The sequence below is a fragment of the Acomys russatus genome, chromosome 14 (assembly GCF_903995435.1).
Source record: "Acomys russatus chromosome 14, mAcoRus1.1, whole genome shotgun sequence".
Taxonomy (NCBI): domain Eukaryota; kingdom Metazoa; phylum Chordata; class Mammalia; order Rodentia; family Muridae; genus Acomys; species Acomys russatus.
The window spans coordinates 55842705-55866622 of record NC_067150.1 but is presented as its reverse complement, the minus strand read 5'-3'; the positions used below and the strand labels follow the sequence as shown (position 1 = coordinate 55866622).

The 23918-nt window shown below is 50.8% G+C and overlaps 1 protein-coding gene across 1 annotated transcript in view; it reads right to left on the bottom strand.

Moving 5' to 3' along the window:
* Megf11 (multiple EGF like domains 11) overlaps nt 1-23918 on the bottom strand; it is a 330164-nt gene that overhangs the window by 62868 nt on the left and 243378 nt on the right. Inside the window, exons 6-8 of the mRNA XM_051156648.1 lie at nt 11785-12031; nt 10137-10257; nt 3018-3154 (exon numbers count right to left, since the gene is read on the bottom strand). Of these exons, the coding sequence (XP_051012605.1) occupies nt 3018-3154; nt 10137-10257; nt 11785-12031 (505 nt within the window). The remainder of the gene's footprint in view (nt 1-3017; nt 3155-10136; nt 10258-11784; nt 12032-23918) is intronic.

Below are 23918 nucleotides of genomic sequence, written 5' to 3'. Positions count from 1 at the left end.
GGGGATGCCCCTTGCTGTCCCCTCGGCTGAAAGGAGGCAGGGAGGAAGATCTGGGCTGCCCCAACCTGGTTGGGCAAGAACAAAGGGAGGGGTACCTGGGAGAGGAAGGGCAGGTGGCAGGCAGGAGAGAGAAAGGAGCAGCTCGGAGGGGACAAGGGAGGGGACGGAGGGAGAGAGGCAAGTACCAAGAACAGCTAAGGACCATGGTTAAACTGCCAGTCCTGCTCAGCCTCCAGATTTCCCCACAGGTCACTGAGCTCTGCAGGCCTCAGATCTCTGACGTCAGGAGAGAAACTCACACCAGGAAGACACCGCTCCCTTGTACCCCCTTGCATTGGAGTATTCCTGCCCAGCAGGACAGATGGACAGCTTCTCTGAAGACAGTGACCCATCTGGCTGTGTTCCAGGGGAAGGGGCACTGAATCTACAAGCCCAGAAAGATAAAAATCTAAAAATGAAATGTTGACAACCTAATCCATTTCCATAATCAGACTCTTTTTACTTTTTTTTTTTTCCTAGCCACAGTTTAAACAACTTATTTATTTAGAGATCAAGCAAAGACTGCTAATGAATTTTACACAAAGCACACTAATAACCGGCCTGTGGAACAGGAGGGTAATCACAGCAGGGATTAACTTTCTACTTAAACACCCTTCCTTCCCCACATATCAATCTAATGTGTCCAATATCACCATTAACAACCAGATACATTGCTCAATTAAATTACAAGTTACATTTCGTGTTTAATTTGAGCTGGATCCTGCCTATCTGGGGAGACCCACATTATTATACCCACTTGGCTTTAATATGCTCATGATAATTTGGGGTGGGCTAATGCAGCTGTCGCCTACAAAATTAATGGAGGCAATTTTACAAAATATTAAACACCAGGCAGCTCGTTGAGGCGGGAAAGCCAAATGCACGCTGTGATGCTCTACATGGACTCTCCTGAGGCGGGCTGGTGAAGCAAGCTGGAAAGCCCTTGGTTTCGGAGATTCTCATTCCTCTGGGACCAGGCGGGAGACTCCAAGAAGAGACACTTGGGCTTATGTCTGACCCTGGTGACCCCTGAGAGCCAATGAGGAGGCTCTGCGGGTGCCTGGCAGTTTCCTAACACTAGGTTTGGACACATGAAGGAGAGCTGGAACGCATGGGGCCTCTTCTGGCTCCTAACATTTCCTTGCCTTGGGACTTGAAGGTATGATGGAAAGGTGGATCTAGCATTGATCTCAGGTCCCCAGAGACCACACCCTGTGCTCCGTGCTCCCGGGAACCCAGTGCTAGCAGACAAGCCTTTTCTGGATCTCGCTGAAGACTGGGACAGTTCCAGAGAGAGCAGGGGCATCCTGATTTTGTTAGTCAGATCCGAAAAGTGTCTGGAGCTGTAAGTCGGCTGGTCGAGTCTATCTCGTATCCAGGAAGCTGTGGGTTTGTCCCCCAGCACCACACTAACTGATCATGGTGACATACATCTGCGTCTCAGCACTCAGGAGACAAGGTGGGAGGTTTAGAAGAGATACTGTCTCAAAACAAACAAACAAACAAACAAACAATCATCCACACAAATGAAAAAGGACCCATTGGGTGACTCATCCTTGAACCTTGATGATGACCAGGAAACAAATCTTATCTTGTCAGGGATTATCCCTAACCCCATCCTTCACCCTGCAGGCCCTAAGAAGATGCCATCTTTGCAGGTCCTGGGTCATCGCCTTCCAGAGGCTGGCCTTATGGCTTGCTTTTCTTAGGGGAAAAAGGTCTCTGCCTGACAATTCTCCGTACAGAACTTCAGGGCTGGCTACATCATTTGCAAAGGAGCACAGCACCTGCGACCTTTTCAACAAGAGTCAATTCTATTTGCTGATAAACAGAGCTCAGGACTAGGGCCTAGAGAAAGGGTCTGTGTGATGAGGATGATTCTATCGGTGGGGAATGCAGAGCACATGGGGATGTGTTCCATTCACTGAGAGACAAAGCTTGGGATACTGGGGGATTTAGGTGGAGGCTCCTAATAGAACAGCAAAGGGTCACCGGGCTGTTTGACCAGGTCACTCTAAGCCTGACCAGGTGATCAGGCACACTTGCTTCCATTGAAGAAAACAGGCCTGTGTGATTGACAATCCTGGTTTCCACGCTGCTTCCTAAGTAGCCTTCTCTCACTCTGTCTAGAACAGTAACAACGTTCAGGGACCAGAGGTAAAATTTGGATCCACCTGCACAGAGCCAGGGGAAAGGCGGGGACTCCTCTGGCTGGCTGGTGGAGGAGGGAACCTTGCCTAGGGTGTGTGGATACAAGCAGTCCTCCGCCTCCAGTTTGCCAGGGCATCAGATACACAGGCCTTGCTTTTCCCTCTTCCGTGGGGCTGCCCTGACCCCACAGCTGATTTCCAACTGATGCAGTTGCGTCTACAAGGCAGTTCCTCGTTCTGTGTTCTGTGGCTTGTCTCCTCTGCCAGGTTGACTTCATTTGAAGATATCAGTGTCTCTCTGGACCCCAGATCAGCCTATTCAGGCATTCATATCACACAAAGTGATGTCAGTGTCTTTCAGAGATAACTCGATTTTGGAATAAAAATCTACTTCTATAAGAACTTTAAAATGTGGACACTGATTTTGCTCTCTCAGCTCTTTCAGGGTCTCTGTAACACTGTTTCCCTGTTAGTGCAACCGTGGGAGGAGGAGGGGAGTTGCGCATCTCCTTCCTCAGTGCAAGCTTAGGGCAGCCAGGCTGTGTGTGTGTGTGTGAGAGAGAGAGAGAGAGAGAGAGAGAGAGAGAGAGAGAGAGAGAGAGAGAGAGAGAGAGAGAAGAAGAAGAAGGAGGAGGAGGAGGAGGAGGAGGAAGAGGAAGAGGAGGAGGAGGAGGAGAAGAAGAATTGTTAGATTTTCCTGATAGGATTCAGAATGCCTTTTGAGGACAGAGCCAGAAGGCTGGCCAGGGATACTGTGGCTGGTACTCTCTGCAAGGCTGCTGAGGGTAACAACTGAACATCAGAGGCAAGAGCGAGTGCCATCCTTACCTGTCCCCCATGTATCCAGCTGTGCAGTGGCACTGTCCGGTCACATGGTCACACTGGCCTCCATGATGGCAGGGACAATCCTGGCTACAGTTCTGGCCGAAGGTCCCTGGTGGGCAGGGCTCAGCACACACTGCCCCCTGAAATAGAATTGAGGACAGATTTGGTGGGGCTCCAAGGAAATCATGCTGAGGTTATATACTCCCAAAGAATATTGGGGCCCCAGGGACCACCCCAACTTCCTCAGTTAGGTCGGCTGAGGCCAGTTCTCTCACCCAACTATTCAGTCTACAGGTTAATACTTGTAGGATATCAGGTGCCTGGGTTGGATGCCTGGGGAACAGAGTTGATGCCTGACCTCCCAGAGTCCTGGGGGGCCACTGAGGCAGTGGGGAAAAGGAGAGCCGAGGAGATACAGAAGAGCACCCCCATTAAGCATCCAGCTGTGGAGATCCACTCACATCTGCGCCTTTCCTAAACCCAGCTATGGACAGCAGAGGACTCAGAAGGAGGAGGAGGGGAAGGCGGTATGAAGAAGGGGGAAAGGGACAGAAAGTGGGGGAGAGGACTGGAAGGGGGAGAGAGTGAGTGGGGGACACATGGCTCTCATCAGGACATAATATTACAGATTTTTATAAAATTAAAAGATATAAAATGGGCGCAATGGCGCACGCCTGTAATCCCAGCACCCAGGAGGCAGAGGCAGGCTGATTTCTGTGGGTGCGAGGCTAGCCTGGTCTACAGAGAGAGAGAGAGAGAGTGAGTTCTAGGACAGCCAGGTCTGTACAGAGAAACCCTGTCTCAAAAAACCAAAACCCAAACCCAAAACAAAAACAAAAACAAACCTCCAAAACCATACATATTTTTATTTCTGTATTATGTACATGTATGCCATAGCATGAGGGTACCCCAGGAGGTCAGAAGAGGGTTCTGGATCCTGGGGACCTGGAGTTGCAGGCGGCTGTGAACTCTCTGACATGGATGCAGGGAGCTGCCCTTGGTCCTCTGGAAAAGCAGCAAGTGCTCTTCACGCCTGAGCCATCACTCCAGCCACTGAAGCCACTGTATATTGCTATTTTTTTTTAAAAGTTTTATGTTTCTAAAGGTAAACTTAATCAAGGTTCTTAGGAAGAGGAAAATAGTCTATACAAAAGCCAGGAATCAAGTTGCTAGCCCTCTTAGCTAGACATTAGACAGCAATGGAGCAATTCCTTAACATTTTGGAGAGAAAAATAATTTTTCAGTCTAGAACTAGCTGCCAAGAAGCCGTAGGGATGTGGCTCAGAGATAAAGCCTGGCTCTTTAGCTCTTCAAGAGAACAGACCAGGCCCGCAAGCACTTGCACTGAGGGCTGTTCTCTCTGGCTCCGCCCTCCAGCATGAGCTTTGTGGTATATCCCTTTAAAACAGTTCCTATAGATCTGGAGTCTTCATCAGACAGCCGAGCCTAAGCTTGTCTCTTGCCACTCTTCCAGCCTCATGTCAGAGATAATCATTTCTCTTATGGAGACTGAAGATGATCCCCCAATTAATTAATCAATTTGTTCAACACACAGTTATTAAGCACCAATAATCACCGGCCCCGAAGAAACTAGTTCAGTCAGGAAAAGCCTGCCAGACCAGAGCCATCTTTCCACATCATGTTATTGACTTGTAATGAATTAAGTGGGAGGCTTTCAGCTCAGATTTCCCCTCTGCAGGCACTGAAGAGTAAAGGGGAGGGGGGAAGTGGGGTGGGTGTGGGTGGGCTGGGGATGGTAGGGGCCTTTCTCACCAAACCCCATGAGCTTTGGGATTCGTGAGTGACAAGAGTGGTCTCTGGCTTCTGTGCAATTCTGTCCTTACTCTCTGGGTGTGTTTGAGGGGACTCTAACCCTGAAAAACACTTCAAGACAACTGAGGCAGGAGATTATGCTTATTTCTACCAGTCCCCTCACCCTTGAACAGGTAGGTAGAGGCCTCATGCGCAAGCATGCACACACACACACACACACACACACACACACACACACACACACACACACACTGGGGGTGACCTCTGGTCTCTAGGAAGCTGTAAAGATAAGTGAGATTAGACATGCAAAGGAGCCAGGATAGTGCCTTAATGAGTGAACCCTAATGATTGTCAGCTGAACAAAGTTGACACTGATGACGTCAGGACCATGTAAATGATCAACTACCGCTGGCTGGCAGAATGACCTTCGGAGGAGGCAGGCAAGCATGAGGGTTCTTTTCCAGCTGTGATTTTATCTCCTGGAGACTCACAGGCGGCAACCCTAACTCCCAGTGTGTCTGGGTATTGTTGTGTGGAGTCACCAAGGGGCCTTTGCAGAGGTGACGTTTGAGACTCGTGTCTAACCTTCATTCACCCTCATGTCCTTACACAAAGAGGAGGTTAAGACAGACACAGAGGGGGTTGGTTGGTGGGTTAGCTCAGTCAGAATGTGCTTGTATACAAGCCTGAGGATTTAACTCTGATCCCAGAAGCCATGTAAAAAAGCAGACGTGATGGTGTGTGCTGGCTGGAAAAGGACTTTTCTTTCTTTCTTTCTTTCTTTCTTTTTTGTTTGTTTGTTTTTGTTTTTCAAGACAAGGTCTCTCTGTGTAGCCTTGGCTGTCCTGGACTTACTTTGTAGACCAGGCTGGCCTCGAACTCCCAGTGATCCACCTGCCTCTGCCTCCTGAGTGCTGGGATTAAAGAACAAAAGGACTTTTCAATTGAGAAAAAAAAATGCCTTCATAAAATTGGCCTACAGGCCACTCTGTAGTGCATTTTCTTTCTTAAAAAAAATATTTATTTATTTATTTATTTATTTAGGTGCTTTGTTTGCACGTATGTTTGCACACCAGAAGAGGGCATCAGATACCATTATCGAGAGTTGTGAGCCACAAGGTGGATTCTGGGAGTTGAACTCAGGACCTCTGGAAGAGCAGCCAGTGCTCTAAACTGCTGAGCCAACTCTACAGGCCCACAGGTCCTATGGTATCTTTTCTTTCTTTTTTTTTTCTTTCTTTCTTTCTTTCTTTCTTTTTTCTTCTTCTTTTGATTTGTTTGTTTGTTTTTGTTTTTTTGAAGGCAAAGTTTCACTGTATAGCCTTAGCTTTGTAGACCAGACTGCCCTCGAACCTACAGAGATCCGTCTGCCTCTGCCTTCCTCAACAGTGCTAGAATTACAGGTGTGAGCCACCATGCCTGGCTACATTTTCTTAATTAATAATTGATATGGGAGAGCTCAGCCAATCATGGGTGGTACCACCTTTGTTCTGGTGATTTCTATAAGAAGGCCAGAGGGAGAGCCATGCAAAGACACAAGAAGAAGACGGCTATCTCCAGGCTGGGGAGAGGCTCAGAAGTCATCAGCCCTGCCTGATGAATACACCTGGATCTCCGACGCCCAGACGCCAAGCCCATGAGAAGACAAGTCCCCATTGTCTGAGCCATCTGGTATGAGGCATTTTGTCTGGCAACCTGAAAAGGTCAGGTGTGCCTCTACTGTCGTGGGCTCCGGGCTACACAGCATTTAGAAGGTTGGCCTGCAATGGGACAAGTCCTGCTTCTCCAACTGGTCACACCTAATGTTCCTGTGGGAACCTGGAGAGCAGTGTCACTGTAAGAGGTCTCTACTCCAACCAAGGTCAAAAGGAAGGGGCCAAGAGGGGGGCTCAGTCTTGCCAGCATTTTGGGCATTCACACTGTCCCAGGGTGGCACCCACCTGTTGAGACACTGACTGAGCAGTGGCTGGAGAAGGTGCTGTGGAGGTGATCTGAACCTTAGGACCAGCCAGGAGCATCTATAGTCATTGTTCCAAGCACTAGTGTCTGGGACTCCAAAGCCTAAGCTTCAGATGGTCTCTCTGGCCCTCTACCACGACTGACCTGGCCCTCTACCACCACTGAGCCGGCCCTCTACCACCACTGCCCTGGCCCTCTACCACCACTGAGCCGGCCCTCTACCACCACTGAGCCATTTTCCAGGTTTGGCTCCGTTTTCCTCCTGCTCATCATCTCCTTTGCGTGCATATCTTTGAGTGTCTGTGTATATGTGAGCATATGTGAGCGTACCCGGTCCATCCATCCTCTGCTGTCAGCCTGGGAATTCCAGAAGGGCTGACCGCAGACCCTCCTGCCTCCTGCCTGGCCCCACGCTACCTGCAGTTACCCTCTTTGCAAGGGGGAAATAGCTCCTGGGCTCTTTGCATGGGCCTCTCCATACTGGGCTCATTATAGCCAGGCAAGTGGAGGGGCTTGTGGCATTCTTGGGGGTTGGTGGCCGGGCAAGCCAGAGGGGCCAGAGGTCCCAGCAGTGCCTCTGTACTCAGTGTGCCAGCAGAGCAGTGGTAGTGTGCACCATTCCATCAGCCCCAGAGTGGGAAAATGGGTGGCTGAAGCCCCATGGGGGGCCAATGGCAAATCAGGTAATGGAGGATAAGGACAAGTGACCATTCCCCTCAGCGCCCTTTCCTCGGCCCCAGCTCTCCTTTGGAGGAGCCTCAGGCCTGAGCTGAAGCTTCATTACATTGTGACTCGGCATGCACCGGGCGGGGTATTAATAATTCATGCAAATCTGCAAGTTCAATGCTACGTCAAAAATAGAAATGCGATTGTCTATCATAAAATTTAAAACAAAGTCCTCAGCACCAAAGCTTTCTATAGACAGGGTTTCTTGTCACCTGGAAATGCATGTTAGGAAAAGAGCTACCGCTATGTGCTGCCCTTCTCCTTCTCCCTACCCACAGCAGCATCTCAGAAGAGGCCTGGCTAGGTTCAGGGCTCCCTCCCTGACTGGTGGGCTTCCCTGAGCCTGCCTGTGGGCACCGGACAGCCTGGAACCTGACTGGCAATAGAGACCTTTCTGAGGAGCAGGTCAGAGTGGGAGAAGTGAGCAGGGAGCGAGGTGATCTCATTGCCTCTGTCCTTTCAGAAGAGTGGGGAGGGGTGGAGAGAAGAGGAACAGGAAGAGAGAGAGGGAAGGGGAGGGAGGGAGGGGGGAGAGAGAGAGAGAGAGAGAGAGAGAGAGAGAGAGAGAGAGAGAGAGAGAGAGAGAGAGAGAACATGGGTGGGGCGATTCTAGAGTTAATAGACCAGGTTTGCAGGAGGGCATGGTGGTGCAGGCCTTTAATCCCAGCACTTGGGAGGCAGAGGCAGGCGGATCTCTGTGAATTGGAGGCCAGCTTCATCTACAAAGTGAGTCCAGGCTACACAGCCTGGCTACACAGAGAAACCCTGTCTCAAAAACCAAACCAAAACCAAAACCAAAACCAAAATCAAAACAAAAGAGACCCAGGTTCTAACTCTACCTCATTCCTGACCAATATTGTGCCCAAAGCAGGCCACTAGCCTTCCCTGCTTGCAACTCCCTCATCCAAGAAATGACATTATGGTCAGATCCTGATGATCAAGACTCTTCGAGCTGTGCCTGGTGTTGTTTCTGTGACCTGTTACCTAGAACATCAATACTGAGAGTGTTGTGGGGTGATGGGAAGCTGAGTCCCAGTGTTGAGGCTTCCTCCCTCACCCACCCACCCCGAGGAGCTAACGGGTTCTATGGAACACAGAAGCCAGCCCTTTGTTCTTGATCAATGACATCTAAGTGTAGCTGTCTTCCCCAGAGTCACCTGGGGAGCTTATTAAAAACAGCATTCCAGAGGCTCGAGTGTGACCCCCTCCCCACCCCTCACTGACTCCAGTATGCAGCCATATTCGGTGGTACTGGATCCTAAGGTCCCTCCCTGTCTAGAAGCATCCATGGGCCCGCAGGTGTCCTTCCTGGCTGCCCTTGGGAGCCTGGTATTGAAAGCCTCCTGAAATATCTTGCTCTGCTCAGCAGCCCTGTCCTCAGACCCTGGGGGAGGCAACTGGCCACGCCTTTCCTGAAGTGAGTCATGCTACAGGGGCTACAGTGTGGAAGGGCAGCCTCCGAGGCTGGCAGCATTTCAGGGGTTTGGGTCTGTAGGGAGGTGCTGATGGGGCGGGGCGGTCGGGGGTGCGTGACAGCTGAAAGGAGGCTGTGGCTAGTCTGTGACATCCATGGGTAGAAATCAAGTAGGTATTAAGGTTTTGGTGTTTGCCGAGCACCTTGGATCTGTAGGATTTCGCCTACCATGACAGCCAGCCCAAGCAAAGATCACTGAGGGCAAGTCATTTTTGTACATGGGAAAGCTGAGACCGGATTCAGGGAGGTTTTTCAAGGGGCAGCATCACCTGAAGGGTGAGGCTACATCTCCACCTATTTTCCCATAGGGGGGGTTCCCAGGCTGGAGACCTGTGATGGTAGAGGATGCAGGATAAGTACCAGAAGCACTTGGGAATGTAAGGGGTTCCGGGGGGGGGGGGGGGGCACAGAGCCAGCATAAATGTGTGAGGTAGGGTAACATTTCATAAATCCAGATGAACTGTCTTGCTGTGGGTCCTCTTTCCCAATTCCTTCTGCCATACCCGAGGCTCCTTTGGGTACCAAGACCAAAGCCAATTGCTTTTTTAAAAAAATTATTTATTTATTTTAATTTTATATGCATTGGCATTTTGCTTTTATGCATGTCTGTATGAGGGTGTCAGGCCTTGGAGTTACAGACAGTTGTGAGCTGCCATGTGGGTGCTGGGAATTGAACCTGGGTCCTTTAGGAAGAATAGTCAGCGCTCTTAACCACTGAGCCATCTCTCTGGCTCCCCCCCCTTTTTAATTAAAAACATTCTTTTTTCAGACAGGCTCTCATGTAGCCCAGGCTGGCCTTGAACTTGTCATATAGCCGAGGATGACCTTAAACTACTGATCCTCCTCCCTCTACCTCCCAAATATTGGAATTATAGTTTTGTACTCCCGTGGAGCTTTATGTGTGTCAGGAATCGAACCCAGGGTGTTGCACATCATAGGCAAGCATTCAACCAACTGAGCTACATGGACAGAGCTCCTATGAGGAAAATATAACTCCTTTGCCTGTGAGAGACCATTGGCTCGGAGAGGCTAACTCAGACCCTACACCTGGGGCTTTTCACTGCTAGTGGATGCCTCATGATGGCTTATGACTATAAACGGGGGTAAAGAGAAGAATTTAGCCATTCATGGTCTTGTGATGGATGCCAAGACCTCTTATGGTGCCCACCCAGATCTTGAGGCCCACCTACCGTCCAGCCTGGAGGACAGGCACACTCGCCAGTGATGTGATGGCAGGTACCCCCATTCTGGCAGGGGCAGCGTAGCTCACAGTGAGCTCCATGGCTCCCAGGGGGGCACAGCTCCTCGCAGCTGCATAGAGACGGAGGGTGTCAGTCAACAACATTCCCAAGAGTGCCCTAGCGCTCAGACCCAGCACCCCTGGCTCCCTAGTGAGCCCCGTCCACAAGGGTAGTCTCAACCCTGACCCCCCACCTAGCACCTGGCTCTTCCCTCACCACAGCAACCAGCCCACCGGAAGTATCCCACCTCCCAAGTGTGGGTGTTCTGATTCCTGCCAGTAGGGGGAGACAGGTCTCAGATATAACATACTGAACTGTAGGGCACTTGGCCCAACACTTGAAAGTTCTGGGGAAGAGGCAGAAGAGACCTTCTCCAAGAAGAAAACAGTTTATTTAGGACTTGATGGTGAGGCTGATTTCACTGAGACAGTGGAAGGGCACACCAGGTAGATGAAAATAGCATGAGCAATGGGCCTAAGGAGTGGCCATGGAGTTTGCCTTCAAAAACCTGCCTATTTTCATCTTCACCTTCTCTCTTCTAAAGATTTATTTATGTATTTTATGTGTATGAGTGTTATTTCTGCATGTATGCCTGCATGACAGAAGAGGGCATTGTATCCCTTTATAGATGGGTGTGAACTGCCATGTAGTTGCTGGGAATTGAACTCAGGACCTCTGGAAGAGCAGTCAGTGCTCTTAACTGCTGAGCCATCTCTCCCTTCCCTGAAAACCTGCCTATTTTCAAAAAGAGAAGCCAGGAACTCCAAAGTATGTCCTTCCCAGCCTCTGAAAGGGTCCCAGCTGCCGTGTGTGGGGGCCAGCCACTGTGGGAGTATAGGGGAGGTTTACATTATGTGCCTGGGTCTTATTCTAATGGCCATGGCTTCTAGCTCAAAGGTCCTGGGAGCTGACCAGACCCCGGGGCAGGAACGGCTGCCAGTGCAGGATGTCTTGTGGTCTGCATCCTCGGCTGGTGCTTAAGGATCTAGGGGGATCTATAGAGCCTTCCGCAGGGCTGGAAGGACACCATCGGTCTTGTCTGGCAGAGTGTCGACTAAGCTGTCTTGGGGGAATCCCCTATCAGTGTGGCTTCCCCAGGGCACAGAAGTAAGGGCCCAATCTGCACTGGACTCTTATCAGCTGTGTCCTCAGAGCTATCAATTAGGATGGGATGTACTGCCAAGGTCAAAGGAGAAGGCCAAGCTCGCTTCTTTGTCCTGTAACTAGCAAGGGCCAGCCCTCTGACCATGTGACTTGTCTCCAGTAGGGCCAAGATGTACTCATGGCTTGGATCTGAGACTTCTGTGGGTAAGGCCTGGACACAGAGGACAGGTGTCACAACCAGGGCTTTCTGTTCCCATCATCCTGTCCATAGGGCGCTAAAAAGTTGCCAAAGAACCTTGAAAGCCCTGGTGAGGGTCCCTAGGCCCCAGCACAGGTCCTGCCTAAGCCGGGGGGGGGGGGGTCGTCCAGAAGACGCCCTTTCCTCCCAGCTGAGGCCTCATCTCTCCTGTCTCCGCCCCATGTCTTCTTTCCCCACCTCTGCAGTCCGGACCTCGCCCTGGCCCCACCCCCGGGTTACGCCCTCTCTACTCACTAAACACCAGTGTAGCCAGGTGCACAGAGGCACTCGCCCGTGCGTGGGTCGCAGCTAGCTCCATGATGGCACTGACACGGCAGCTGGCAGCCTTTGCCGTGGGTACCGGGCGCGCAGAGTTCCTCACAGCGCCAGCCTCGGAAGCCAGGGGCGCATACGCAGGCGCCGGTGATAGGGTTGCACAGGGCGCCGTTCTGACACTGACACCGGTTGCTGCAGTGGGGACCCCAGTGCTCGCTGTCACAGCCTGCAAGAGAGGACACGCAGGGTCAGGGCTTCCCTTAGAACGAGGGTGCACATGGCCTTACCATTCCCACGGTCCCTGGAGACAAGGCTGTAGGGGGTGTCTGGATGGAATCTTTAGCATCTGGAAACCTCCATCAGGCTCCATCAAGTCACTGCAAGTCACCAAGTACTTACAGGGGCTGAAGATGGTACACTTTCTTTTTTTCTTTTCTTAGAAATTTATTTATTTGTTTGTTTGTTTGTTTGTTTGTTTGTTTATTATGTATACAGTACTCTGCTGCCAGAAGAGGGCATCAGATCACATTACAGATGGTTGTGAGCCACCATGTAGTTGCTGGGAACTGAACTCAGGACCTTTGGAAGGGCAGGCAGTGCTCTTAACCTCTGAGCCCTCTCTCCAGCCCAGGATGGTACAATTTCAAAGGCCAGGCCCGTGGCTCACTTTCTTTCAATCAATGCCTGGAGTCCCACCTCCAATGCAAACCTAGCCCCAGCTTTCTGCCTCTCACTGTCTCTGGGAAGCTCCTCTGGGCTGCTCCGTCTCTCAGCTGACCTTTTCTCACTGCTCCAGCCGCCTCTCTTCTCTATGACCCTGTTCCTCTCAGTGCCAGCTTGGCCCAGCCTCACGTCTGTCTGTGTAGCCCTCTTTTCTCCTTCCTCACGCATAGTCTTACCTCTCACTCATTTGCCCGGGGACGTTTCTTCTGACTCACTGTGCCTACCCCTGGCTCCATCTCTCTGCTCTTCCTTCCCTCTTCCTGCCTTCCAGGAATACCTCCAGGCTTCTAATTGTTACCTCAGTTCAATTTCCTCATTGCCAAAGCTCTTTTAGAAAGAGCAGGAGAAAAGAAATGTATCCCCGGGAGGTGAAAGACAGCCTTGGAGATCTTTCCCTGTAATTAAATGTTTTCAAGACTGATGGCTTTCTGGAAACCTGCATTCTAAGCCACGGAAAGGGATAGACTGGCCCAGAACCACAGGAAGGTGACCCAGATTTCTGTCACCTCCCACTTTGACCTTGGTGTATCCTGGACACAACAAAAATAAGATGTTCCCCCAGACACTGAGGTTTTTTTTTTTTTTTTTTTAAGTGGGGATGGAACTTAGGTACTGACAGGCACAAATACTGTTCTAGAATTTTGAAGGCAAGAAATATTGCTTCCAGTTAAGGCAGGTGTTGTTAAGGTGAGGGTCCCTCATTGCAAGTGGGCAGTGAAAGATGGCTCACTTGTCTGCCTGCCAGAGCACCATCTGTCTTGCTTTCAGCACTAAAAGTCCTCTTTCCCAAAGAGCACTGTAGCCCTGGGCAAGCTGGAACGGAGGGTGACTCGGCTGCCCATGGACACAGATGGCCAGCTGACCTTTGTACCCTCAGTTTTCTAGGATTTTGTCCCTCAGAAGAAAAGGGCAGGTGAGTGACGTAGAGAAGGTGTCCTTGGGGTAGGCCACGGTGAGCAGAGACACAGTGGCACTCTGGTACTGAGCAGGCACAAGGCAGCAGAGACTGGCGTAGCTAGGGCTCCACCAGCATCAGCAGTCTTATGCAAGCAAGCTGCTGGGCCAGTGTCCGGAAGCCTGCATCCATCCAGCAGTAGACAGGACCACTGAGTCTCTGCTCCCTGCCCGCCTCATCTTGGCTCTCTCATCTGTCACCTGAATATGGCTACATACAGACTGGGCTGATAAGCTATGATTGGTCATCACCTTCTGTTTCCCAGCCCACTCAGAGTGACAGCTTCTTCCTACTCACACTGACAGTGGCTCACAGGACAGGGAAACTGGGTGGCAGGAGCACAACACTTGCCTTTGCTCACTCTTTCTAGAAACCTTTCCAGGGTTGGAAAGACTGGCCAAATTACCCACTGTGTGTACGTGCCCTCTTTCTCTCCTTCCTGTTTTTTAATGTAAGTGTATATGTGTGTGTGTGTATATATATATGCTTGCATGACTGTGTGCATGTATTGCATGTGTATGTACACATTCTGGAGGAGGCCCAAGGTTACGTTGGGAATCTTCCTCAATCACCCTCCCTCTTATTCAATGAGGGAGGGTCTCTCCATCCATAGATGTAGCTGTTTTCACCACAGCTTGCTCTGGGATTTCCTGTCTCTACCTTCTGTGTATTGGGATTTTTGCCTGCATATATGTCTGTCTGAGGGTGTCGGATCCCTTGGAGCAGGAGTTACAGACAGTTGTGAGCTGTCACATGGGTGCTAGGAGTTGAACCAGGGTCTGGGGGTGGTGGTGTCCCGGTTCTCTGGAAGAGCAGCCAGTGCTCTTAACCGCTGAGCCATCTCTCCAGGCCCCTGTCTCCACCTTCTGAAGACGGAAACACAGCAGCCTCCACACCCACAGGCATGTACATACGTTCCGGGGATCTAGACAAGTATTTAAGCAGTGAGCTGTTCCCCCTCCCCCATCTCTTTTAATTGCCGAGCACATGTTGTTAGCATTCAATGTGTATGTGCTGTGATCCCATTAAAATAATGACAGTCGTACTTAGATCAGGCCCCATCCTGGAAGTCTTAAATGTTTGAGCAGCACTTAATGCTCACAGGTTCCACTTTCTTCCCTATTTTATAGACGGCAAGATGGAGGGTGAGGGAAGTTACATGGTTGTTCAGGGTCTAGCTCAGGCCTTCTGCTCCCAGGTCATTGCTCAGGCACACAGGATACCTTCTGAGGGGACAGAAATAGCAGCTGCAAAGCAGAAGGTGAGTGACACCACAGAGACTGGCTGCGATCTCATGATCTGGACAAGAAATTCTACCCTTTTGGGGGCCACAGTTGCTCTTCAGGGAACTGTGCAAGTCTAAAGCTAGGAGCGTCCCTTTGTGTCCCACTGGGCATCTGGTGACACTTTGCTTTCCAGGTGTTTGCTTCCTTAGACCGCCATAAGTTTTTTTTCTTTTCTGTATTGAGAGGGGATTCCACCATGCAGTTCAAGGTGGCCCCAAACCCTTACTCACCCTGCAGAGTGCTAGGATTGTGGGTGTGAGCCACCATGTCTGGTAGTGACCTCCATTCTGTCTAGAACAGCCCAAACCCAATAGGTGACAAAACTGTGCCCTGGGTAAGGAGGCAGAATGTTGTCCTATGGCCTTGCAGTTGCACTTAGCCGTTGTCTTCCTGCACTTGTCCACTTGGTATCTCCCAAGTGCCTAGGAGTGATGCGTTGTGGAGCACTGTCTTCCAAGCAACAGACAGGACCATCTTCATCAAGGGACCATCAAGCGGTCTGTTGATGAGAGTGTGGCTTCTAGTTTTTCCTTACAACACCTCCCTCCCAGCTGCGTGTACTTCTGCCCCAGCTGCTTGGGGTCTTGAGGGGTACTGGAGTGTACAGGGGCAATGAAGTGGTCATCCATCCAAGCTAGGGGGAGACTTTTCAATGATGTCGCTGACTTGGCCCCCTAACTTCTGTCAGTGACCATGTTCCAGAAGCAAGCCCATTAAACTCATAGTTTTGTCAAGTTGGACTCTGCTGAAATTGTTACTTTAGGTCATTTGTGGAATATGTTACTCTGATGCCCTGTCTCAGGTAAGTAGACATTTGTCCACGCCTTGCCAGGAAAGTCCATGCAACATACAAGGAGGTGATCTGCCCTTTCTGGAGATAAATGGTTTATCATGGAGTGGGGTAGAGGCAGGGTCACAGAATTCAGGGAGTGAGAGTGCCTGAATAAAGGTGGCTTAGGACATGGTAGAAGCCATGAGAACCCAACTCTGGCTCCTCACACTACAAGCAGATGTGTGTACAAACATGCCTATATTTGTGCTCAGTGTTTATAAAGCCCTTAAAACCACAAGGCAGGGCTAGGGGGATGGCTTGGTGGTTAAGAGCACTTCTTGTAAAAGCAAGAGGACATGAGTTCAATTCCCCAGCATCCACATAATAGCCAACCATGCATGCCCAGTTTTGTGGGACAGAAACAGAGGGATTTCAAGAGCTCACAGGCCAGCCAACCTAGCTTCAGATTCAGTAGGAGACTGTGGTGCATGCCTTTAATGCCAGCACTCGGGAGGCAGAGGCAGGTGGATCGTTGTGAGGTCAAGGCCAGCCTGGTCTACAGAGTGAGTCCAGGACAACCAAGTTACACAGAGAAACCCTGTCTCGAAAACCAAGGGGTGGCGGGGGGGGGGGGGGGGGGGGGGGAGGAAGTGGAGGGCAAGTGAGATGGCTCAAGTAAAGGTGCTTGCCACCAAGACCCAAGACCTGAGTTGGGTCCCCAGGACCAAAATGGTGGGAGAAGAGAAGAGATTCTGGAAAGCTGTCCTCTGATTTCCACACAAAGTGCAGCATTTACACACACACACACACACACACACACACACACACACACACACACACACACAGAGTAAATAGGGTGAAAAGTGACAGAAGATACACAATACCCTCTTCTAGCCTCTGCATATGTGTGCATAACACATGCACGTGCATGTACACAAACATGTGTGCATGCACACACATGTACATATCTCCCCACACCCCAACATCTTTGTGTCTAAGCAGGAAAGCATGGAAATAAATAGAAAACAGACTAAGAAAGCACAGCTACCTGCAGCCATCAGAGGCTGGACAAAGCCCCTGGTATCCGACCTGGCAGGGGAAAGCAGAGCTAAATTAAACAGTTCTGACCAGGGAAGCAAGGAAGTATTTCTCTCCAGAGTGACTCAATGGGGAAAAAATGCCAGGGACCACAGGCATTTCACTTGAAAACTCCTCATTCCTCAGTGATGATAGGGAAATGAGGCGGAGCTGGGAGAGTCAATTATCAACTCTGCTGAGGGCAAGTAGAGCGCTCACTCGGCAATTACAGCGGGGAGTGTGTTCCTCCTTGAAGCCACACACTGTCCAACTTGGCCAGGCTGTGTCAAATCCTCACATAGGTTCCCCCGCGCCCCTTCACTCTGTCACAGACTTTGCTCTCTAATTATACGAGGCCTTAAGGGGCACCCAGAGGTACATGGCCAGAGCTCAGCCCCCTCCCAGCTGACCCCTTCAGACATGAGGGATGGTTTGACCACTCTCTTCCGCAGTGATTTCACTATGGAGAGGCTTCTCAGTTTGTAGCTATAGTTGATGGAGCAGTTACTACACAACCAGGCCATGTACCATAGGTGCCAAGTCAATTTTTCTCACTTAGGGTCAGGAAGGCTATTACTATCCCTATTTTTCAGACCAGAAGAGAGGCTCAGAGATGCTAAATGACTTCCTGCAGGTCATATAGCTAGGGAGTGACTGGGAGTCGGGGCCACTGGTACCTTCTGGCTAAGGCTGGTGTCAGTGTGTGTGTGTGAGAAATGCTGGCAGCCAGCCTGGGCTTGACCAGCTAATGTTAGTAATCCACAGAGATGACACTAAGGCCATAGCTCAGCTGGTAGAGTGCCTTACTGATCTGCACGAGAGCCCTGCATAAATAGGGTATGATGGCACACAACTGTAACCCAAGCACCTGGGAGGTAGAAGCAGGAGAGTTGGAAGGTCAAGGTCATCCTCAGCTACACAGTAAATGTGAAGCCAGCCCAGGCTATAAAAGATGCTGTCTCAAAAAGAAAAAAAAAAAAAAAAGTCCACATGGATGAAGTGCAGAGGGCCACTTCCCACCAGTGTCCTGTTTAGTGGTTGGTTTATGTATAATTAATGGTCCTAGGTTTTGTACAGCCGACGTTATTTTCTCTTGTTTTATTCTCTTTGGGTGAGTGTATTGGCTTATTATTTTTTGTATTATATTCTGTGGCATTAAATTCCCATATTAATCATTTATGCGCACAGCCTGATAGCTTTCAGTAACATGTGTTAACACTAACACTGTCACTTCCAAACCTTCCAACTGCCCCCAGAGACTGTGTAGCCCCTCGCAATGACTTCCCATCCTCAGCCATTTGTAAATTTTAATCTTTCTGCATTTGCCAACTCTAGCCATTCATATGAATAAAATCACACAGTAGCATCCTTTTGTGCTGGGCTTGTTTCACTTAACATAATGTTCTCAAGATCCATTCACATTGGCCCAGTATTTCATCCTTTTAGTGGCGAAGTGTATCTACAATAGGGATACGTCACATCTTGTTTGTCCATTCATGAAGTGCTTCCACTTTTTGGCTATTGCAAATACTGTGAATATCACTATTCACAGTCCCCCCCCCCCCCCCCGGTCTTTCGAGACAGTTTTTCTCCATGTAGCCTTGGCTGTCCTGGACTCGCTTTGTAGACCAGGCTGGCCTCAAAGTCACAGCGATCTACCTGCCTCTGCCTCTTGAGTGTTGGAATTAGACACACCTAGCTTAAGTTTCCCATTTTTTCTTTTTTCTTTTGTTTGTTTGTTTGTTTTGAGACAGGGTTTCTCTGTGTAGCCTTGGCTGTCCTAGACTCACTTTAAAGACCAGGGTAGCCTCGAACTCACGGCTATCCACCTGCCTCTGCCTCCCAAGTGCTGGGATTAAAGGCGTGCGCCACCACTGCCCAGCTAAGTTTCCTATTTTTCATGTCTTCTAAGTGTCCTCTTTTTAAGTCTTCTCTCTGTCTCTGTGTCTGTCTGTGTCTCTGTCTGTGTGTCCGTGTGTCTGTGTCTGTGTGTCCGTGTGTCTGTGTCTGTGTGTGTGTGTCTGTCTGTCTCTCTCTCTCTCTTTCTTTTGAGACAGGACTTCTTTGTGTAGCCCTGGCTATCCTAGAACCCACTCTCTGTAGCCTGGTCTCACTCAGGTGTGCTGGGCCACTGCCCTACCTAGATCCCCACTCAGGTGTGCTGGGCCACTGTCCTACCTAGATCCCCACTCAGGTGTGCTGGGCCACTGCCCTACCTAGATTCCCACTCAGGTGTGCTGGGCCACTGTCCTACCTAGATCCCCACTCAGGTGTGCTGGGCCACTGCCCTACCTAGATCCCCACTCAGGTGTGCTGGGCCACTGCCCTACCTAGATCCTCACTCAGGTGTGCTGGGCCACTGCCCTACCTAGATTCCCACTCAGGTGTGCTGGGCCACTGCCCTACCTAGATTCCCACTCAGGTGTGCTGGGCCACTGCCCTACCTAGATTCCCACTCAGGTGTGCTGGGCCACTGCCCTACCTAGATTCCCACTCAGGTGTGCTGGTCCACTGTCCTACCTAGATCCCCACCCAAGAGTATCTTTTGAGTCCAGGAGGCTCACTGATTAAAAGAGCAACTAAACATAGTTTTATGCTTTTCTTTACTTTTTCCTATTTGGAACTACAGTTTGTCTCACCACTGTTGCTATTGGGTTTAGAGTCCAGTTTCTCCCATTGACTCTGGAGTTTTGCTAGGTGGGGGCAGGGGAGCTGCAGGGTATGTCCTTATGTTTTGATGTTCTCCCCTCTTTCCCTTCCAAAATCCCACCTAGCTAGGCACAAAAGAGCAGAATGTATTTCTGGGTGCCTAGCCATCTTGCCTAGAGCCCCCTTCCCCAGTGGTACACCGGGCCCTTTCCCTAGACAGTGGGCCTTAGCCTGGCTGCACCCAGGCATCCAGGGAAGGAACAAAGAAACTCTTCCACAAGACCTCACCCTCATCACTTTTGTTTCCTTGAGACAGGGTCTCATTAGCCCAGGCTATCCTAGAACCCTCTCTCTGAAGACCAGGCTAGCCTCAAACTCACTCTGAAGCTGAGTATGACCCTGACCTTCTGATCCTCCTGCCGCTTCTGAGTGCTGGAGTCACTGGTGTATGCTACCACACTGGTTTGTGTGGTGCCCAGTCAGAACCCAGCACATTACATAGCCTAAGAAAGCTATCAACTGAGCCACACCCCAGCCTCTGTCCCACCATTTTAATTTAACTCATGGCTGGAGATGGAGAGCCTCAGAGAAGGCTGCTTCCTTTGGTCCTTTCAGGGAAATGGACCAGAGGATGCTGGGCTGGGGCAGGGGACAAGGGGAGAAGGATGATTCTTCCCACTTGACAGTCAGGGTTCTGAGATCCTGGCTACTCTGGACCCAGAGGGAGGGCCATCCAGCTAATAAATACAGCAACTTCCTAGGGAGCAAGGCCACATTGTCACTCGGCTTATCCTAGCAAACACAGCCAAGTTCTCTCAGTGGCTGAACCCCTCAATTCCTTCGAGGCCCAGACTACAGTTAGGAGGGAGGGAGGGTGGAGGGGTGAGATACAACTCATGCTGTGCAAACTTGGGCGGCCCCCAGCCCTCGGGTGGGGGGGGGCATGGGGCTCAATTTTGTTTGCACATCTCCAAAATGAATTTGGATTGGCACTTATGTCCTGGCGTCGGCGTTCCTCAAGAAGGCATCTGGAAATGGAGGTGCGTTCCAAGTGCCAAAGGGGTCCTCATGCAGAGACTGGAGCAGGCAAGTGCTGGGTCTCTTCAGTCCTAGGCTTGTGATGCTAATTATAGGCACTTGAGAAGTGGGCCAGAGTGGGCAGGGAAGCTTCTGGGCTCTGAGAAGAGTCATTGTTCATCTCTCCTCCTTCCTCCACTTAGATGGCTGCAATCAAAAATATTCCCAGACCCAAGTGCTGTCGATTCAAACCTGAGTCTGCAGGTACTGTCCCAGCCTTGGCAGACACTCAGCACAGGGCTATACTGACGTCATAGCATTAGCCTTCGGTGATCTATTCCTTACACTGGCTACTCTCTCTGCGGTACTTAAGCACACTATCTACGGCTCCCTTAACTTCCAAAGGGACCAGTGCTCCTGCAGCCATGTCCAAGGCAAACTGTGCCTCCACGTTCCTCCATCCCCTGAGGTGGAAGGACTCTCCAGTGGCCACACGGTAAAGAACGAGAGATGGAAAATGAGACTAGTGGACTGCATGCACCCAGGGCGCTACTGCAGCACACCAGCTTTGGGGAGAGAAGAATTCCAAATGTTCACTCATCAAACACTTCCTGGGGCTGCACTGTGCCGGGGCCTGAGGAATCCATAGTCAGCTTGAGAAACAGGCAAGTAAGTAAATGGAAGGTATGCTGACCCATGAGAGTAGAGAGGCAGCAGGGGTCTAGGCCAGTTTGGGGGTAACAGCTATACCTGATGTGCACTTGTAGGGGGACTAAGACCTGGGGTACATGGCAGGACAGAGCATAGCCAGCGGGGGTCTAGGCCAGTTTGGGGGGTAACAGCTATACCTGATGTGCACTTGTGGGGGGACTAAGAGGTCCTGGACCTGGGGTACATGGTAGGACAAAGTATAGCCAGCCATGTTCATTTCAACCACCAACCTGTCAGGGGACAGTGGTGGGCATTGAGGTTTTACTGGAGCCGGCGTCCCTCTGGGTGGGTGAGTTAAACCAAGATGAGGCCTGGGCTTCCAAATGTTGTTGCCATGACTACTGGACACTATGCACTAAGTTTTGTGTGTGTGTGTGTGGTGGCTTGGTCACTGTTATCAGTTCAAAGGGCTGCACTGGAACGTACTTTGGTGTGTAAATTCCTGGGCTCTCTATCCAGCACTACCAAAAAAAAAAAAAAAAAAAAAAAAAAAGCAATAAAAAATGATTGTGAGGCCGAGGAGATGACTGTGAGTAAAGTGCTTGCTGCTCAAGGATGAGGACTCAAGTTCAAATCCCCAGCACCCACCTATGAGGCTGGGCATGGTGATACATGCCCATAACCTGGAGCTGGAAGGGCAGAGCCAAGCAAATCCCATGGGCCCACTGGTCACCCAGTCTAGCCAATGTAGGTAGCTCCAGGAATAGGCGAGGGAGCCTGGCTCAAAAAATACGATGGAAGGGAAAGATGGCTCTGCAGGTGAGGGCACTTGCCTTCAAGTCTGACCACCTGAGCTCGGTCCCTGGGGCCCACATGGTGGAAGGAGAGACTAACTCTGGCAAGCTGTCCTCTGAAGTCATGCACATGCTGTGGGACACACACACACCCACACACACACACACACACATACACTCACACATGTATACACACATTCACACATGTATACACATACACACATACATACGCGCGTGCGCACACACACATACACACACACACACAAACACACAGTAAAATAAAAATGTGAAGGGAGATTGAGGAAGATACCTGGCATTGACCTCTAGCCTACACACCTCCCTTCCCGCCCCCCCCCCCAAAAAAGAAAAAAGCAGAAAAAGGCTGGAATTCACACAGGCCCAAATGTCTGTCTCAGTGTGCAACTGTGTGGTGGGGGTTGGGCATATCGGGGAGACATCTTCAGGCACTACTTAACTCATCCACTGTCTGTTAACACCCCGAGGTCATTAGCAGGCAAGGTGCTGACTGACGCCTGGGTGTGGCCCTTTTACAAGCCTCGTTAGGAGATGGGGAGGGGGGGGGTCAAAGTCAAACTTATCAACTGTACTGACTCACAATGGGGGACTTTGAGGGACTCTACTGGATGTAGGAGTGTCCCAGTGTCACGGAGAGGGGGACGGGAAAGAAACCAGGACTCAGGTCCTTGCAAATACAATCTCTAGCAGAAGCCATAGCCCTTAGGATGGCAGATCTCTTGACAGAGAAAAGAAGCTAGGCTGTGTGTGTGCAGTGCTCACTCTCGCACCCCACTTCAGACGCCCTCATGGCCTCTGGCTAGTCTCCCAAGGAAGGACAGTTAACTAACTACAGGGCTCTGGAAGTGCTGGCCAGGACACTGGAGGACCTACATCCCTGCTCTAGCCCTGTGCTTACGATTCCCAGAGAAGGGACCAGCCATGTTGGAGGCTGGGGAATGCGCGACTGTGGAGGCCTGGCCAGTGGCTGTGCTGAGGTTCGAACAGCTGCTGTGGCTCCTACTGTGGCCCTACCAACCTTCTGCTATTCTATAGCACCAGTCCGACCCCTGCCTGTGGGCGGAGTCTGCCCTGTGAAGACTCCAGCTTCTGCTTTAACTCCCATTTCTGCCTCACTCTCTACAGCAATGGGGTCCACAAGGAGGAGAGGTAGGCTGTGGGCTGCCCCCAGGATCTGAGGCTGTGGGCTAGCCCTCAGGGCCCAAGGCTGCAGGCTAGCCCCCAGGGCTCCAGGCTGTGGGTTGTCAGTTTGGTCCTTAGCTCTGCTGGGAGCCCCCACCACCCCCAGCTTTAATGAGACCAGCGCTACCTGCCTGATCTGCCACCTCACACTGGGCCCCTTTGAAGCTACGGGGGCCCCCACAGTTGATTTCATCTTCCCAATTTGCCTGGAGAGCCTTAGAGATCATGCAGTGCACAAAGGGATTTCCACTTTGGAAGAGCCTTCAAAGGAGCTGCAGACCTCTTGCCCTTCCCAGCCCACAATGCCTTTCATGGTTCCAGGAGGCAAAATCAGGCTGGGATACACACACACACACACACACACACACACACACACACACACACACACACACACACACACACACACAGAACTTGGGGACAGTCCCCATTGTGAGCCCAAGCTGTAGATGTGGGATCCACAAGGCAGACCATGGGTAGAACATGGGATGCCATTATGACAGCCAACCATGTATCCTGTAAGGACTGACCCCTAGGACACTGCCACCATATCTACCATCTTCTTCTCACAGAGGACCCCCGAGTGACATCTCTGTGGCTTTGGATCTCCCAGGTCTGCGTCCCTCATAGCAAATAACAGGATCAACCCAAGTGCATGGATGCCATGCTAGGCCCACAGAGTCTAAAGGTGTTGTGGGCCCGAGTGGGCCAGTTACAGTGTAGTTCCCATGTGCCCAGCCCCATGGCCCCAGAACTGGCTGTTGTTAGCCCTCACACAGCGATAAAAAAAGAAGAGGGAAGTGTGTGTTGTAAGCCAGTTTCTGCCTTTAAAGGTCTATGCTTAATTTCCCAGAGTTCTTCCACAGGTCTTACTGAGGGATTTCCTGCTGTGGTGTGAGGAAGTGTTTTTACCTTACCGTCTCTGAGAAGTCACCTGGGGGCCCAGCCCTGCAGTGGGTGCTCAGAGAGAGAGG